Here is a 17980-nt window from a genome sequence, read left to right as displayed (position 1 = left end):
CAGCAGATGATAGTTTTATTTATTTATTTAGATATTTTATTTTATTTTTTGTCAATGTGTTATGAATGATTAAATTTTCCTGTTGGACGAGAACATGTTTTAGTCTTTTGAGTAATTATATAATTTTAAAACAAGTTTGCAGTGTTGTGTTAGTTTATTATTGTATTTTGAACATTAGTTTTGTGGTTTAGTTTATGATGTGTGATTTTGAGCATGAAATAAACTGTTTAGTCAGTTGTGTGTTTTAGGTATATTGCTGCGTTAAGAGTTTAAGAAACTTGGTAAATGTACTAAAAAAAACTGTCATATCCATTGTAAAAACTGTAAATGCTTACTTGAGATAATCTTTAGACATTTAAATATGCTGTTTATTTTGTTAATTGAGCTAAATTGGCAGCTTAATTAACAATCAGCAAGATTTAAAATCTACAGCTCAATTATTCTGCAGATTTTTTTTTTTACCTTCAAATCCTTGGTGAAAGCATGCTCTTCAAAATGAGCACTGCAAAGACAGGATGAAGTTGTTGGTTTCCAGCCGTTGCGTCTCAAGTTCACCACCCATTGTTTCAATCTTGCTGCATCATGCCTACCTAAAGGAAAACTACAAAACATATGCAGCTACTATCACAGTTTCATTTAGCTGCCTTTGACAATTTTATATTCATGTTTTGTTTTTTTGACATCGTTTTATAAACTTAAAGGAATCAATAAAGTTTGTATGGAAATATAGTTCTCAGAAGCAGAGGTGAATAAAAATATATAAATATCATGTGATTTAAACAATGTCTTAATTACTTACAAATGGGAATTTACAGCTATTTGGATGTGTATTTTATGAAGGCTAAAACAAATACATTTTACTAAATAAATAAACGGATAACTAACGTCTCCATACGTTAAGATAAGCTTTTAACAGTGCATGGTAGTTAATGAGTTTTAACGTTAAATACATTTGAAATAGTATACACTATATACAGTTCTACCTGTTATATATGTTTTAGAATGTTGTTTCAAAGCAATACAATTTTTTGACAATTGACAAAAATAGACAATTCGGTAGATAAAATTAACATGCCACTATTGTTAAATATCAGGAATGGTTCTGCCATTTTAAATCAAGTTCAACTAATGTTACCGTTACAGTAGACTGCTGTATACAGTGCTCTAACTAATCAGAGCAGGATAACTTCAGTTTTATCTCCCGAATTATAATTGTATACCCATAAAAATATTTAGTAGCTTGCACATACAGAGGCCCATCATGTCTAATGCTAGGCGTTATCTTAGCTAACGCTAATAATACATACAGGTATTAGCCTACCTTAACTTAGCTCACATTTAAAAAAACTCAGTGATCCATCAGATCCTGAAGGCCGGTTAGAACAGTTTACTGCTGAACAACTCATATTTTCGCAGTGAAATAACACAGTAATCGATGATTATTAGTTCGCTATATCTTTAATCCTGCTTCAATCTCCCCCTGAAGCGCCGACGATCCGCTCAGAGAAGCTGTCAATCACAAATGTCAATCATGATGACACGCCCCATTTTTTTAGCATCAAATTACTTGGTTAAAAAACATACTGACTGCAAAAATTAAGATTTGCACCTATAGCAGCATGATAACAACTGCCTTAAATGATCAAGACCATCTTTCAGGACAGTTTAATTTCAAGTGAATTTTTTTTTTTTTTTTTAGGCCTCAAGTCTCCTTCATTAACACTGAGGAGGCGGGCTTTATTACTTGTACTGCAGCTAGCCCCCAGGGGGCGATCTAACGTCCGAGACCTTCACTCAAAGGCAGGCTTGCGGCACATTTGGTGTCTAGTAAACAGAAGATCCGGAGTCCGAATCCCAGAAATGTCTTGCCAACTCTGTGTTCATTTCTTGTTCTGAGACTGAATGAGGACAAATGTATCTTGCTGTAGGCTGTTGTGGCTTAGCTGGTTTTTGTGCTTCTATTACAAAGTTAAATGAAATGAATCATGAAATTATATAACTTTGAGGCGTAATGTATAGAGCAACAGATAGAGTTAAACAACCTCTTTTGCGGTCACTTCAAGACATGCTGTCTTTTGTTCTTTTGTTCTGGCTCTTTGTGCGTATTACGCCCCAAGTCTAGGGGAAACGAAAAGGGCATAATAAACGAAGAACAAACAAATGTGTTGGGGTGGTGGATTTCCCAAACTAAACAAAACTTATCGCAAAAGATTCCCTTCGGTCGACAACCAAACTCACACACTCAATTGAGAGTATATATGAAGATATTTATTATAGAAAAATAGGGTTTATATAAACAAGCATTTCGTCAGGGTGACCACAGGCCAAAATAACAAACAAAAGAATCTATAAAATAAATCCACTAAATTACCCATTACTATTTAAAGAAACATACAAGAATCTTACCTGACTCCCTAATATAAACAAAGTCAAAAGTAATCAAATAAATAGGCAGGTCACCCCTACACGCTCAAACTCTCAATAAATATTCAAGCATAGGATGGTCATCAATACAAAGGTGATTATTGTTGGTCGTCGGCCGAAGGGGTGAGGGAAACCCAGGAGCTCCACTCCAAACACCGAATGCAGCAGAAATGAGCTCCCCGATTCCTGCCGGAAGCTCCCTTTTATACAGGCCTCGTAGACCAGCAGCCAATCAGAGCAGGGAATCACGCCGGCGTGGGAGCCTATAAGACATCAGAAAAACAGCAAGGAGGCGGGACAAAAGAAAATGGAGTACAATCCGCAATAATAAAAATAAATAAATAAACTTCAGTCGTAACACTGACATATTGAAACCATGTTTTATCTACAAATGTGCTTTGTGTTCATACAACATGTTCAAAGCAGTTCAGGTTTACTTGATTGGATTAGATGCATAAAGGGTGCCACGATTAAATCATGTTCATTCAACAATTTTTTTTTTTGAGAGCACAAATACAGACACTTTCACATGCACACACTCACGCACACACACGCACACACACACGCACACACACACACACTGCTGCTGACTGCTCCTGTAGAGGATTCTGGGTAAATCTCTCATCAGTCTTCAGCTCAGTTTCACTGATGATCCAGGATAATAAAGCTCAAACCCAGGATAGAGCGGCTCAGTGAATGTGGTCTGGACTGAGTGGATGAGGCTCATTGTGTCTCTATAGATGTTGTAGAAGATCAGAGTTCCTGCACTGTGATCCACAAACACTCCTATTCTCCTGCTGAGCGCCTTCACTGGGAGATCAGTGCGTGTGTGATTGTGTCTGAATGAGAATCTGGAGGAAGAGCAGATCAAACTCCAGGACTGAGCATTATATCCAAACACAACCTCAGCACCTGTTCCCTTCCTCCTGATGCTCTTATATGACACTGATATACACACTTCTTCTCCACTCCAGTTAATCTCCCAGTAACAGCGTCCACACACACTCTCTCTGCACAACACCTGAGGCCATGCATCAAATCTGTGTGGATGATCAGGATACGGCTGATTCTCTCTCACACTCTTCACCTCTCTGTTCTCTTCAGACAGAATGAGTTGAGTGTGTGCTGTGTTTGGATCCAGAGTGAGGAAACAGACATCTGAACACAAGAACACACACATGTATAACCACAGCTGTGTGTGTGTGTGTGAGAGAGAGAGTGTGTATGCGCATTTGTGTGTGTGTGTGTGTGACAGAGGGAGTGTGTGTGTGTGTGTGTGTGCGTGCAAGCGGGCGTGTGTGTTGTGTGTGTGTGTGTCCATGTGTTCACTGCTGTGTGTGTGTGTGCATGTGTTCACTGCTGTGTGTGTGTGTGTGAGCGTGAGAGAGAGAGGAAGTGTGTGTGTGAGAGAGTGAGTGTGTGTGTCTGTGTGTGAGAGAGGGTGCATGCATGTGTGCGAGTGTGTGTGTGTATGTCTGATTGTGTGTGTGCGTGTGAGAGAGAGGGTGTGTGTGAGAGTGAGTGTCTGTGTGTGTGAGAGAGGGTGTGTGTGTGTGTGTGTGTGTGTGCGCGTGCACGTGAGCATGTGTGTGAGAGTGCATGTGTTTGTGAGTGTGTATGTCTGATTGTGTGTGAGCGTGTGCGTGTGAGAGAGAGACAGAAGGGAGCGTGTGTGTGTGTGTGTCTGATTGTGTGAGTGTGTGCATGCGTGTGTGTGTTTGAGAGAGAGAGTGTGTGTGTGTGTAGTCCTACATTTGCGTGGTCCTGCTGTAATCCTCGTCTCTCCTCCATGATCTAGACTGTAAACACACACAGATTCACATTCAGTCAGTACACAAACATCAGCTTAAAACACACACACACACACGCACACACACGCGCACACACACACACACACACACACACACACACACACACACACATACACACAATAAGACATGTGGAGTGTGTGCTGAATGCTGGATTGTGATTGGCTGATCTCAGTGCATTAATAACTGCAGTAAAACAACATGAGTGTGTGTGGAGCTGTCAAATCAGCTTCTGAATGACACACAGAGCTTTTAGATCAGATGTGGAAACAGAAAACAGAATGGAAACACAGAAACAGACAGATATAAAGACTGAAGGATTCATTCAATGATCAATTGACAAAAGCGCAGCACAATAATAAAGCAGAATTCAGTGTTAAATGACTTGAAATATGATGGAGATCTTCATCTTCTGTCAAATGCCTCTTCATCATCTCCAAACATTGCTAAGTTGGAGAGCATTGAATCCAGACCAATCTGCAGTCCTCCTCGCCCTTTGGAAGCTTCGTCGGTTTGTGTTCTGTTTATTGTTCATAATACTTCAGTTATAAAGGATTAGTTTAGGAGTTTTTTGTCATTTGCTTTATTTGAGTTTGTTCAACATGTGATTGTCACTGGACTATATCAGAACCAGCATCACTGTCTGCTGATCACTTTTATTGCCTGATATTTTGTGTTCATGTTAGTTTATAAGCAGAAAAGAGCCAGATTACAAGATATGTGAGATATTTGCCAGAAACATCTTTGTTATGTCCACATTGTGAATGTAAATTTATATTGTTTATTTTCTTCCTGTTTATAGTTTTACTCCGCCCTTATTAAAGTGTGATAAAGGACATTCTGTGTCTGTGAAGTTCATGAGGGAGAGTTTAACCTGCTGTTAAAGTATACACAGGACGTATTTGGAGAACAGTACACACACATCTCTGACCTGATACTGTACAGTTCTTCAGCAGAAATGTAGAGAACAAGTTTCACTGCTCAACTACAATGCTGAAACTGTACAGTGTTAATATGAGATATAATATCACGGTTAATGTGAGAACTGCCCCAGTGCACTGACATATTTAACAGGTTTGATTAATATCTGGACACTAGAAGAGCAGTGAAGTATCAAAGTATCTGTATTCACAATAAAAAAGGCAGTGCTGCTCCACATACTTGAGTTTGTCCAGTGTGTAGTTTGGATCCTCCAGTTGTTCAGAGAGCAGCTTGACTCCTGAATCTCCTGGATGATTGTAGCTCAGATCCAGCTCTCTCAGGTGTGAGGGGTTTGAAGTCAGAGCTGAAGACAGAAAACCACAGCCTTCCTCTGTCACCATACAGCCAGACAACCTAAAAACACACACACACACACACACACACACACACACACACACACACACACACACACACACACACACACACACACACACACACACACACACAGAAACACACACAAACATACACAACATCACATTAGTCTGCCAAATAGGCGTCACTAACACACAGTCACCTCTAAACTCAGAAAGATAAAAATGTGAATATAAATCAAGCGCAACGGTGATGTTTGCGCGCTAGGAGAAGTGAACCGTAAGCAGATTACTTGGTTGACTTGGTTTACTTGTTATCTCTAACGCTATCGGCTACTCTGCCTTTCCGGAAGTTAGCCGGGATTGGACGCAGGTAAAAAGATCACGCCGTTAAATATATATACAATTTGCAAGTCATAATCATAAGAAACTTTCTGAGAACTTTATGAACTTTATGAAGATTCAATCTCGAGAAACAGTCAAATAATAAAAATTTATCTTCTAAAATAATGACTTGCATTCTTGTAACATGACTTTCTGAACCCATTTGATTTGTCCCGTGCAGCACTTGTGTGGTTTGTTATATTTTACTTTATTATTAACCCCAACAGCAGAGCTCATTATGACACTTGGGGATGATCTTTCTAGGAAAAATTGTCTTCAGAAGAGTTTATTTGCTTTTAAGATCTTTCCATACAATGCATACTATATGTGCAGTGCAGCTTTGTATATTATTATTATATTATTATAATTATTAACATTTTTTGAAATATAGATCAGTGGAAAATATATAAATATCTATATATTATTAAAGGTCATGTATGCAGTTGAAGTCAGAATTATTAGCCCACTTTTTTCTTGTTTTATTTCGGCTAGAATAAAAGCAGTTTTTAATTTTTTAAAACCCATTTTAAGGTCCATATTATTAGCCTCTTGAAGCAATTTATTTTTTTCCAAAGTCTACAGAACAAACCATCATTATACAATAACCTGCCTAATTACCCTAACCTGCCTAATTAATCTAGTGAAGCCTTTAAATGTGACTTTAAGCTGAACACTAGTGTCTTGAAGAATATCTAGTCAAATATTATTTACTGTCATCATGACAAAGAGAAAATAAATCAGTTATTAGAAATGAGTTATTAACACTATTATGATTAGAAATGTGTTGAAAAAAATCTTCTCTCCATTAAATAAAAATTAGGATAAAAATAAACAGGGGGCTAATAATTCAGACTTTAACTGTAAAGTGGAATAACAGACTTATGGCAGTATATTTACTATAAACCTTTGTACTTTATGCACTGCATGCATGTATAGCCTATTTTGTATACTATTGTCCATCCAATTTATTCTGACTTGTTCTTCAGAGAAAATGAGTCAAGGACAATGAGTCTAAGAAAAAAAAAAGATTTTTATAAATTTTAACATGCTAGGCTTGAGTTCAGTTTAAATGTAGGTGCTAAACTTCATCAAATGGTTCAAAACACATATTTAAAGTCTGAATTATTCGTCCTGATTTATTAGCCCATGTATATTTTCCCCCAATTTCTGTTTAATGGAGAGATCTTTTGCCACATAGTATAACTCTCTCTTTCTCTCCCAAGTAATAAAGTTTGTTACAGAAATATCTCATTATTTTGATATGTCATTATATGACTTGGTCATGATGGTAAGAATAGGCATTATTATGAGATTAATTATTACAAGAAATATCTCAGTATTGAAAGTAAGTCTCCACCTATTATTACTGAGAAAGTAAGTCTATTAGTTTCACATTGTGACATTATGATAAGATATCCTATATATTTTTATTTAACGGGGAAACTAGCTTACCTGCGTCCAATCCCGGCTAACTTCCGGAAAGGAAGATTAGCCAATATCGTTAGAGATAACAAGTACAACAAGTCCCGCCCCAGGACTGACAAAAATCCCAAATGTTTTGCGCGAGCAGAGAGAAGCGAGAGCGTACATCGTGCGCACAGATGATGTTGATGTGTGGAATTATTGTACCTCAGTGTGTCCAGTTTACAGTGTTGACTCTTCAGTCCATCAGAGAGCTTCTTCACTCCTGAATCCTGCAGGTCATTGTTACTCAGGTCCAGCTCTCTCAGCACATAGTTTGAGGATTGTAGAACTGAAGTAAAAGTCTCACAATTATCAGCAGTGAGATTACAGCACTGTAGCCTGTGTAGAGGACAAAACAAACAACAGTGTTAATGTGTTAATCTGGCAGATTATACAGAGTTCTTCTCACACTGCTGAATGTTCATGTGTTCAGTCTGCAGAGTGTTAAAGTGACACTGAGATAAATCCTGCTGAAGATCTGCAGTTAACAGGCATATTAATGTAGCCCTAAGTAAAAGAAACTGTAATAGAAACTGTCACCCCCCATCTTTTTTTTGTTTAACTATTTAATTTCATCTAATCCAGGAATAATGTAGTCTTCTGTAACAATGCATGTGTATTACAAAAGTATAGTGTGATAATTATCCCTGTAAAACTCGGGTTCACCAGGAGAGGGCGCCCACGTTCCTTCCTATGTGTCGGTAGCTGAATCACGAGGAAGCAGTAGTCAGTGTATGGTTAGCTGCATTGCAGACACATCTAGCGTGCTCCTTAATCAAACGATGTTTTCCTCTGTGTTTTAACAGGTAAGATAATATTATTTACTGTAATGGTACACTGAAACATATATTGTTCATATGGAGATGCATTTATGTCCTGAGATATTAGATTAGTTGAGTTTGACCGTGATTTAATGGTGCCAAAATGGCGGAAGTGTTAAAAACTAATAGATTTCAATGTGAGCAGTGAGAAACTAATGTAAACATGCGATTAACTGATACTATGAGACACCATGTTTAAACTTTTCGTGATCTTTATTAAGAGGGTTGTGTATAGTGATGTGCAGTAAGTTTAAACATGTGCGTGATCATAAAATAGCATTATTAGACCTTGTTTAGCATTAACTGTTAGCCATTACATTGAAAGAGACATTCAGAAAATACGGTTAAGAACAATTTCAGTTAGATTTAGCAGTAAAGGGTTTTCATTTATATTGATTTTGTGAGTTTTTACATTAAGACATTAAAATTCAGTTAAAATATAGTTCATTAAGTAAGATTACATTTCATAGAGGTTAAAAAGTGCATTGATACAGCATTAAACAGTTATGTATGAAAGAGTTATGGAGAAATGTGACAAATAGTTATTTTGTGGTTGTTTATAGGTATTGTTTTATTCATTTGTATACAAGTTAAAGGAGGTTGTGACGCACAAATGTGTTTAATTTGTTAATGTCTTATTTTATGCTGTAAGAAAGTGATCACAATACACATGTAGGTCTATTTTGTGATATTAATTGTGATTCGATTTGGAACCTTTTTGAGTGTGATTTAAATAATAATAATATGTCAGTGTCATGTATTTACTAAACAATTGCACTATAGGACAGGTTATTGTTTATAACTCTTAGGTGCCCACAGCATAAAAAGCAGTAGTCAGTGTATGGTTAGCTGCATTGCAGACACATCTAGCGTGCTCCTTAATCAAACGATGTTTTCCTCTGTGTTTTAACAGAAATAAATGTGTTGCTACAAGAACGGACTTTGCCTCCTTCTTGAAAGTGTAACATATTTTGGCGAGCCAGCCAGGAGGAGGCGATAGAGTGACCAGCACCACTAACCTCCCTCCTTTCCCACGAGACGAACCTTTAGTACAATGGATGCCAGTCAGATCTTGCGTGATCAAGTAAGTGCAGCTTTGTGGCAGCTTGGAGAAGAGTCTCTCATAGACGTCTGCAGGCATTTGAAATGTGATGGCCTGGATGGTGGAGAGTCTCGCAGCCAGACACGAAGGGCACTTATTAAAATGGCTGAAGGGGCATTAGATGCGCTGGAGGAAACTGAAGAGAGCGAACAAATTCAGCAGTACTGTGCTGACCTGCTGCTAGTAATTGAAAAACACAATAAAAAGAGTAGTCAGCCAGACCAAGGGGACCCAGTAGGAGAGACTGTCCCAGCTGAAGTCCTAGAAAAACGCTTCTGGTTATCTTCCTCTACTAAGAAGACAACAGATGTTCCACCCATGAGCCGTTTAGAACCAACTCATCTGCTGCCTGAGGTAACACTTCGAAGGGAATTTAGAATTTGTGGCCAAATTGGAGAGAGTGGTCAAAAGGATAAACTGTCATATCTCAGCTTGGTCCGCCAAATGGAGATGGGGATAGAAAAAGGACACACCCAGGCTGAAGTAGTGGAAGCGGTAATTAGGGCTGTTAGTCCAGGGCTGCCTTTAAGGGATATGTTAGAAATTAAGCAGGGACTGACTTTCAATACACTTCTTACCATCCTAAAAGGCCACTATCGTGTTGATAGCTCCACAGAACTTTACCATCAGCTCCTAAACATCTCCCAAGAGCCCAAAGAAACAGCTGTGAACTTTGTATTTCGTGCAATTGAGCTTAAGGAGAAGCTTTTATGGAAAGCAAAAAATGAGGATACCGATGAGCAGTACAGCAGAGCTGTCATCCAGCGAAAGTTCCTCCGCTCAATAGAAACTGGACTGCTGAGTGATGCAGTGAAGTTTCAGATGTTGCCTTTTCTCAGTGATATCAGCATTTCAGATGAGGAACTTATACAAAAAGTGGATGAGGCAGCAAAAGTCGAGTGTGAGAGACAAGAAAAACGTAAAAGATCCATTGCTAGTAAAACTCCTAAAGTGCAAGAGCTCGACACAGACTCTCAGGCAAAGTCCACATCTGCTCAGAGCTCTGTCAAACCTAAGGAGTCTAACCCAACAGCTGCGATAAAAGTCGTAAAGGGTAATGAGTCTAAGCCTGACACCCTGAGTACGCAGCAGATATTGGAAGAACTCCGCAGGGAAATGAAACAAATGTTTCAGGCTGTAATTGAAGCAAACCCCCGTCTACTTGATCAAAAACAAAGAATGAAAGGCTGCAAAAAATGCAGAGAAAAGGGGACAGGTGAGCACTGTTTGCACTGTTTTAAGTGTGGGCAAGAAGGGCACTTCTCTCAGGGATGCAGAGCTACATCGGGAAACGGGCAGGGACTACTGGGACGGGGCCAGCAGTAGTCCAAGAACAAGTGGCCCAAAATGAGAAACCACCACACAGCACAGTCCTCCAACTAACTACAGAGCGTGAAGAAACAGCAGCTGGTGCCCCACTAGCAGAAAGTGTGGTTAACTACATACCACCTCAGTACCATCCACAGTTGGTAAGCCTTGTGGGAAACAGATGTGTAGTGGACTGTGTGATGGACAATTGCCCAGTAACAGCCTTGTGGGACACGGGAGCTCAGTCCAGCATAGTAAATGAGCCCTGGCGACTAAACCACCTTCCTCACACTGTTGTCAGGCCAATTACAGACTTATTGGAAGACGAAACACTAACAGTTCTTGCTGCCAATAACACTCCCATACCATATATTGGCTGGATTGAAGTTAGTTTCAGATTAGAGGGTGACCCTGACACAATAAGTGATTTACAAGTGCCAATACTGGTGTCAAGTGACCCAGCAGTAGCTAGTGATCCTATAATTGGCTATAATGTCATTGAGACCATTATAAACAGAAACAAGGGAAAGACTAAAGGTGGGAAACGGCAGTTGGCACAAAAAGTGAGTAAGGCTTTTGCAATAACAGTGGAAACTGCTCGTCAGGTTGTCCAGTTGATGCAGAATGGTGAGCCAGAAACTGGTGTAGTTCGTACCAGTGGAAAAAAAGTGTTCTTACCAGCCAATCAAGTCACCACAGTCTACATAAGAGCACATGTGAGTTCACAAGCCCAAGGCCAACAAATGTTCTTTTCATCTGATGTGCTTAATCCTCTACCAGAAGGTTTGACCTGCAATAATGGATTGGTACAGATCCCAAACAAGAGAACACCATACATACCAATATCTGTGGCCAATACTTCAGATCGCAACATTTGTCTGGATCGTCATAGTGTGATTGGATACCTGGAACCTGTCAAGGCCGTATATATGGCACCTGTGCAAACAGAAGGAGACAAGACAACAGCAGAAATTAAGAACAGTGCAGAGATAAAGTCAAGTAGAATAGGGGGCACACCACCGCTAAACAGTCAACAAGCTAGAAGACCAACATCATGGGACCCCCCTGTTGAACTTGGTCATTTGTCCAAGGAACAGCAGGAGGCAGTGAGAAGAATGTTGCAGGAGGAATGTGAGGCCTTTGCGTATGACAGTGAGGATGTGGGTAGTATACCATCTCTCAAGATGCATATTACTCTTCATGATACCAGTCCTGTGCAAAAGACCTACATGTCAGTCCCAAAGCCACTTCATAGTGAAGTTAAGGAGTATTTGCAGGATTTATTGAGAAGAGGTTGGATCACGCATTCTCGCTCCCCTTATTCATCTCCTGTGGTGTGTGTCCGAAAAAAAGATGGGACTCTTCGCCTTTGTGTTGACTTTAGGGAGCTCAACCGCAAGTCAGTTCCTGACCGCCACCCAATCCCCAGGATTCAGGATATGTTGGATGTCTTGGGAGGAAGCTCATGGTTCTCTGTCTTAGACCAGGGTAAGGCGTACCACCAGGGTTATCTGGATGAGGAGAGTCGCCCACTTACAGCATTCATCACACCCTGGGGACTCTTTGAATGGGTTCGCATACCCTTTGGCCTGAGCTCAGCACCAGCAGAGTTCCAGAGGAGCATGGAGCATTGTTTGGCTGATTTGAGAGACACAATTTGCCTCCCATACCTTGATGATAATCTAGTACACAGTCACAGCTTTGAGGAACACCTGGAGCACATTCGACTTGTTCTCCAGTGTTACAAGAAGCATGGCATTAAACTGACCCCAAAGAAATGTGATCTGTTCAAATCAAGTGTGAGATTTCTTGGTAAACTAGTGACAGGAGAGGGTTACACAATGGACCCTGCGGAAATAGCTCCTGTGGTGTCTTTAAAAGAGAAGAATCCCACCACTGTTGGTGAGGTACGTCAAATGCTTGGATTCCTCTCTTACTACAGATCTTTCATACCCAACTTTTCCCGTGTGGCCCACCCACTGTACAGCCTTCTCACTGTTCCAAACACAGAAAATCACACTCCAAAACTGACCATGAAAAAGCCCAGTAGAACACAAAAGAAAAATAAAGGACACTTACCATCACAGACGCCTATACAGTGGACCAGCTCTCACCAGGATGTATTGAATCAGCTTGTAGAGATGCTCATCCAACCCCCTGTCCTTGGATACCCAGAGTTTACAGAGCCATTTGTATTACATTGTGATGCATCCCAAGTTGGTCTGGGCGCGGTTTTATACCAAAGACAACAGGGAAAGATGAGAGTGATCGCCTATGGCTCTCGCACCTTGAGTCCAGCAGAGAAGAGGTACCATCTGCACTCTGGAAAGCTAGAGTTTTTAGCTTTAAAGTGGGCCATATGCGAACGTTTCCGGGATTATCTGTATCATGCCCCATCTTTTGTGGTATATACAGATAACAACCCACTAACATATGTGCTCACCTCTGCAAAACTCAATGCGACAGGACACAGATGGGTGGCTGAGTTGGCCGACTTTAACTTCACTATCCGGTACCGGCCAGGTAAGAACAACTCAGACGCGGATGGGTTGTCACGTATGCCTTTGGATATAGAGGAATACATGCTCAGTTGTACGACTGAGGCCAGTCAGGATGTAATAAGTGCATCTATGGAAAGAGTGGTTGCTGAAAAAAGAGACACTTGCCAGGGTATTGGACTGATACAGGTTAGTGCTTTGAGCCTAGTGAGAGATGGAGAAACCAGTCAACAACCTCTTACCTCAGAACAAATCTGCAAAGCTCAGAGAGAGGATGAAATCCTATCAAGAGTTCTCTGGTACAAGTCGCAAAATAGGAGACCAAATAGAGCTGAAGTAAAAGCTGAGGATCCCACAGTGGCCATACTGCTGAAGCAATGGTTGAAAATCAACATGGGCCAAGATGGAGTCTTGCGCCGTAGAACTTCCCATCGAGAACAACTGCTCCTTCCTAAAGCTTACCAGCCATTAGTCTTCAAAGAACTCCATCAAGACATGGGTCACTTGGGGGTCGAAAGAACACTGGACCTTATTCGAGAGCGGTTCTATTGGCCACAGATGGGTAAAGATGTTGAACATTTCGTCACAAGAGTATGCGAGTGTCTCAAGAAGAAAAAGCCGAGTAGACAGACCCGTGCGCCTTTGATACCAGTTCAAACCACCTATCCATTCCAGCTAGTGTCCATAGACTTCCTGCATTTGGATAAATGCAAGCATGGCTACGAATATATATTGGTGGTCATGGACCACTTTACAAGGTTCGCACAGGCCTATGCTACGAGAAATAAAGCTGCCAAAACAGTAGCCGATAAGATCTTTAATGACTTTGCACTCAAGTTCGGTTTCCCAAGCAGATTACATCACGATATGGGCAAAGAGTTTGAAAATCAGCTGATGGCCCGCTTAAAGAAACTCTCTGGCATCCAGGGCTCACACACGACACCATACCATCCCCAGGGTAACGGGCAGGTGGAAAGGTTTAACCGCACCCTGTTATCAATGCTGCGTACCCTAGAGGAAAAAGAGAAAGAGGACTGGAAAGAGTCGCTTGCTAAAGTTATCCACGCGTACAACTGCACAAAGAATGAGGCAACAGGTTATGCGCCTTATTACCTAATCTTTGGACGTTCTCCTCGCTTACCCATTGACTTGTTGTTCAATCTTGGTAAAGATGAGTCTCAGGATACGTATGATGGCTATGTGGGTCACTGGAAAAAGAGGATGCAAGAAGCATATCAGATTGCAGCCAAAACCGCCAATAAGGGAGCGGCTCGTGGAAAAGTTCTCTATGACAGGAAAGTTCAGGGACAAGACCTTCACCCAGGGGACAGAGTTCTCCTCAAGAACCTCACACCCAGAGGAGGCCCTGGTAAGATAAGGACCTACTGGGAAGACCAGGTGTATAAGGTGAAGGAGAGAAAAGCAGCAGACAGCCCTGTTTATGTAATCAGTCCAGAGAATGGGAAAGGACGTGATAAAGTTGTTCATAGAAACCTCCTGCTGCCCTGTGACTACTTACCTCCTGACCAGCCTTCAGTAGAGAGACTCCTGCCACAGAAACACAGCCTGAATTCAGCAAAGGAAAGAATCAGAGGTCAACGGCAACGACCAGAACAGAGTGACACCTCCGACGATGAATATGGCGGCACCTATCATTGGCATCTCAGACAAACACGACAGAATAAGGGTTTTCTGAATCCTCTTGCAAAACCTGTCCAGTCACAGCGGCAGAATCCTCAGCACTATGAAGAGGATTTGCCACTACAACGCGAAGAGGATGTGCCACTACAAAGCGAAGAGGATTTGCCACTACAACGCGAAGAGGATGTGCCACTACAAAGCGAAGAGGATGTGCCACTACAAACTCAGAGACCTGATTTGAGTTTTGCCAGGCCTGAGCACAATGAATCGGGGGCAGACTTTTTAGCTTCGACACCAATAGTGCAACAGACAGTAAAGCAACGCCCACAGAGACTGAGACATCAGCCTGTGGTACTGAGTTATGATACACTGGGTCAACCATCTTTGATTCCACGAAAATGCCAGGTAATTGAGTCTAAGGTAGAGCAAACTAGGGGTTACTGGAGGCCTTGGATGGCTGAGGTGTTTTAAGAGATGCTTTGATGGTTCTAAGAAATGTCAGGAGACATTTAATGTTGTGGGGGAGAGTGTAGCCCTAAGTAAAAGAAACTGTAATAGAAACTGTCACCCCCCATCTTTTTTTGTTTAACTATTTAATTTCATCTAATCCAGGAATAATGTAGTCTTCTGTAACAATGCATGTGTATTACAAAAGTATAGTGTGATATTTATCCCTGTAAAACTCGGGTTCACCAGGAGAGGGCGCCCACGTTCCTTCCTATGTGTCGGTAGCTGAATCACGAGGAAGCAGTAGTCAGTGTATGGTTAGCTGCATTGCAGACACATCTAGCGTGCTCCTTAATCAAACGATGTTTTCCTCTGTGTTTTAACAGGTAAGATAATATTATTTACTGTAATGGTACACTGAAACATATATTGTTCATATGGAGATGCATTTATGTCCTGAGATATTAGATTAGTTGAGTTTGACCGTGATTTAATGGTGCCAAAATGGCGGAAGTGTTAAAAACTAATAGATTTCAATGTGAGCAGTGAGAAACTAATGTAAACATGCGATTAACTGATACTATGAGACACCATGTTTAAACTTTTCGTGATCTTTATTAAGAGGGTTGTGTATAGTGATGTGCAGTAAGTTTAAACATGTGCGTGATCATAAAATAGCATTATTAGACCTTGTTTAGCATTAACTGTTAGCCATTACATTGAAAGAGACATTCAGAAAATACGGTTAAGAACAATTTCAGTTAGATTTAGCAGTAAAGGGTTTTCATTTATATTGATTTTGTGAGTTTTTACATTAAGACATTAAAATTCAGTTAAAATATAGTTCATTAAGTAAGATTACATTTCATAGAGGTTAAAAAGTGCATTGATACAGCATTAAACAGTTATGTATGAAAGAGTTATGGAGAAATGTGACAAATAGTTATTTTGTGGTTGTTTATAGGTATTGTTTTATTCATTTGTATACAAGTTAAAGGAGGTTGTGACGCACAAATGTGTTTAATTTGTTAATGTCTTATTTTATGCTGTAAGAAAGTGATCACAATACACATGTAGGTCTATTTTGTGATATTAATTGTGATTCGATTTGGAACCTTTTTGAGTGTGATTTAAATAATAATAATATGTCAGTGTCATGTATTTACTAAACAATTGCACTATAGGACAGGTTATTGTTTATAACTCTTAGGTGCCCACAGCATAAAAAGCAGTAGTCAGTGTATGGTTAGCTGCATTGCAGACACATCTAGCGTGCTCCTTAATCAAACGATGTTTTCCTCTGTGTTTTAACAGAAATAAATGTGTTGCTACAAGAACGGACTTTGCCTCCTTCTTGAAAGTGTAACATTAACAACAAACATATGAGGAAAGACAAACAAGAGCATAAAATAGACAAGAAACTGCCTTCAGTGTGAGGAGAAATCAACTGTTAACAAAAGAAGTCACTAAGTCTCAATCTCAATTCTATTTTTGCACCTGTTACCGGCTCCAGACCTAGGGGAATCTGGACCGGCACAAGCCAGCACATTGTACACAGTGTTCCAGAATAAAACCAAACTTATATCCATAAGATAAAATTCAAATGTGTCACTTATAGCAACAACAATACTTTATGCACTTGAATACACTTAGAATACAGTATTGCTCTTACTTTGAGATACTCAAGTAATATTACAAGAATTATTAAAGAACACATTACTCCTTCTATACCTACTGGTATAAATGCAAAAAGGATGCTAATCATTATAATAACATAAATAACATTCTCTTTCCCACCATTTCCAAATTACATCAACATTAACACTTGTTATTATATTTATGAGAAATACAAACAATATAGGATTAAATACATTTCCCTTCTACTCATTTATTAACCTTAACTTATTGAGAAAGCAAATTATGATGTGTTAAAACCAAAAATCCAGCATTAAATCATTAAACTCTTACTATCACTTAATACTATTCAAATTGAATATTTTACAGGACAGTGTTTTGCTTTCACAGACATTTCAGAAGAGAATCACTACAAAAATATACACCATATTAACTTAATCTGGCTGACATTCATAACAAATGTAACAGTTACAACAATTACTTAAAGAGCCCATATTATGGGTTTTTGAAAATTCCCCTCCATGTAGTGTGTAACACAGCTCTAAGTGAAGTAAAGTATCCAGCTAAGGCTTAAATCTGTAAGAATACAGTGTTTAAAACGGTTGATTCATCTATATCTATAGCCTTGATACCGATTCATTAGGTGTTTCGCCATGACGTACGAACGAAAGCAAGTTATTCACGTGCACGCGCAAACCCTGGAGATTTCAAACCTGAGGCCCCGCCCTCTGACGCAGAAACCCAGACACACACACACACACAGGTCCTTGCGAAATGTCCCCTTTCGTCACATTTGAAGCACCTGAATTCTGGGCGTTCCTTCATCACATTTTCTGAGCTCATGCATAGTCGACAGGTTTTTACCTGATTGGTGTGCATGACTCTAAAGTGCTGTGGCGCTTCCGACGTCTCGATTTTGGTACTGTATGGTAAGGAGACCATCTCTTCCGGAAATCTGTTTTTTACAAACCTTGTTCCATCTTCTATGTTTGTGCCAGGATACAATCTTCTTTTAATTTTAGATATGGGGAAAACTCCCCGTCTCTCTAGCTTGCTTAAAATTTCTTCATTTGCTAGGTAAACAGGCAGATGCTTGAACGAAACAACATAGTCTCTGTTTTGTAACCTCCGTACTTCAGATTTCACTCCTTTAATT

The 17980-nt window shown here is 39.9% G+C and overlaps 2 protein-coding genes across 5 annotated transcripts in view; both read right to left on the bottom strand.

Moving 5' to 3' along the window:
* LOC137491081 (uncharacterized) overlaps positions 1-17980 on the bottom strand; it is a 554517-nt gene that overhangs the window by 59404 nt on the left and 477133 nt on the right. The window lies entirely within an intron of this gene.
* Positions 2791-7720, bottom strand: LOC147845087 (tripartite motif-containing protein 16-like). The gene is made up of 4 exons (XM_087249639.1): positions 7538-7720; positions 5394-5567; positions 4177-4223; positions 2791-3582 (listed from the first exon to the last, which is right to left on the bottom strand). Exons 2-4 carry the CDS (start codon positions 5552-5554, stop codon positions 3056-3058), a joined length of 735 nt encoding a protein of 244 aa, XP_087105765.1. The 5' UTR covers positions 5555-5567; positions 7538-7720; the 3' UTR covers positions 2791-3055.

This window comes from Danio rerio, chromosome 4, assembly GCF_052040795.2.
Source record: "Danio rerio strain M-AB ecotype USA chromosome 4, GRCz13ab, whole genome shotgun sequence".
Lineage (NCBI taxonomy): Eukaryota > Metazoa > Chordata > Actinopteri > Cypriniformes > Danionidae > Danio > Danio rerio.
Note: the sequence above shows the minus strand (reverse complement) of the source record. Positions and strands in the feature narration are given on the sequence as shown.

Coding starts and splice junctions, on each gene's coding strand:
- LOC147845087 (XM_087249639.1), bottom strand. CDS start 5,554: ATGGTGACAGAGGAAGGCTGTGGTTTTCTGTCTTCAGCTCTGACTTCA. Junction 4,224..5,393: donor TACACACTGGACAAACTCAA/GTATGTGGAGCA, acceptor GTGTGTTTACAG/TCTAGATCATGGAGGAGAGA. Junction 3,583..4,176: donor TACAGCAGGACCACGCAAAT/GTAGGACTACAC, acceptor TCTTGTGTTCAG/ATGTCTGTTTCCTCACTCTG.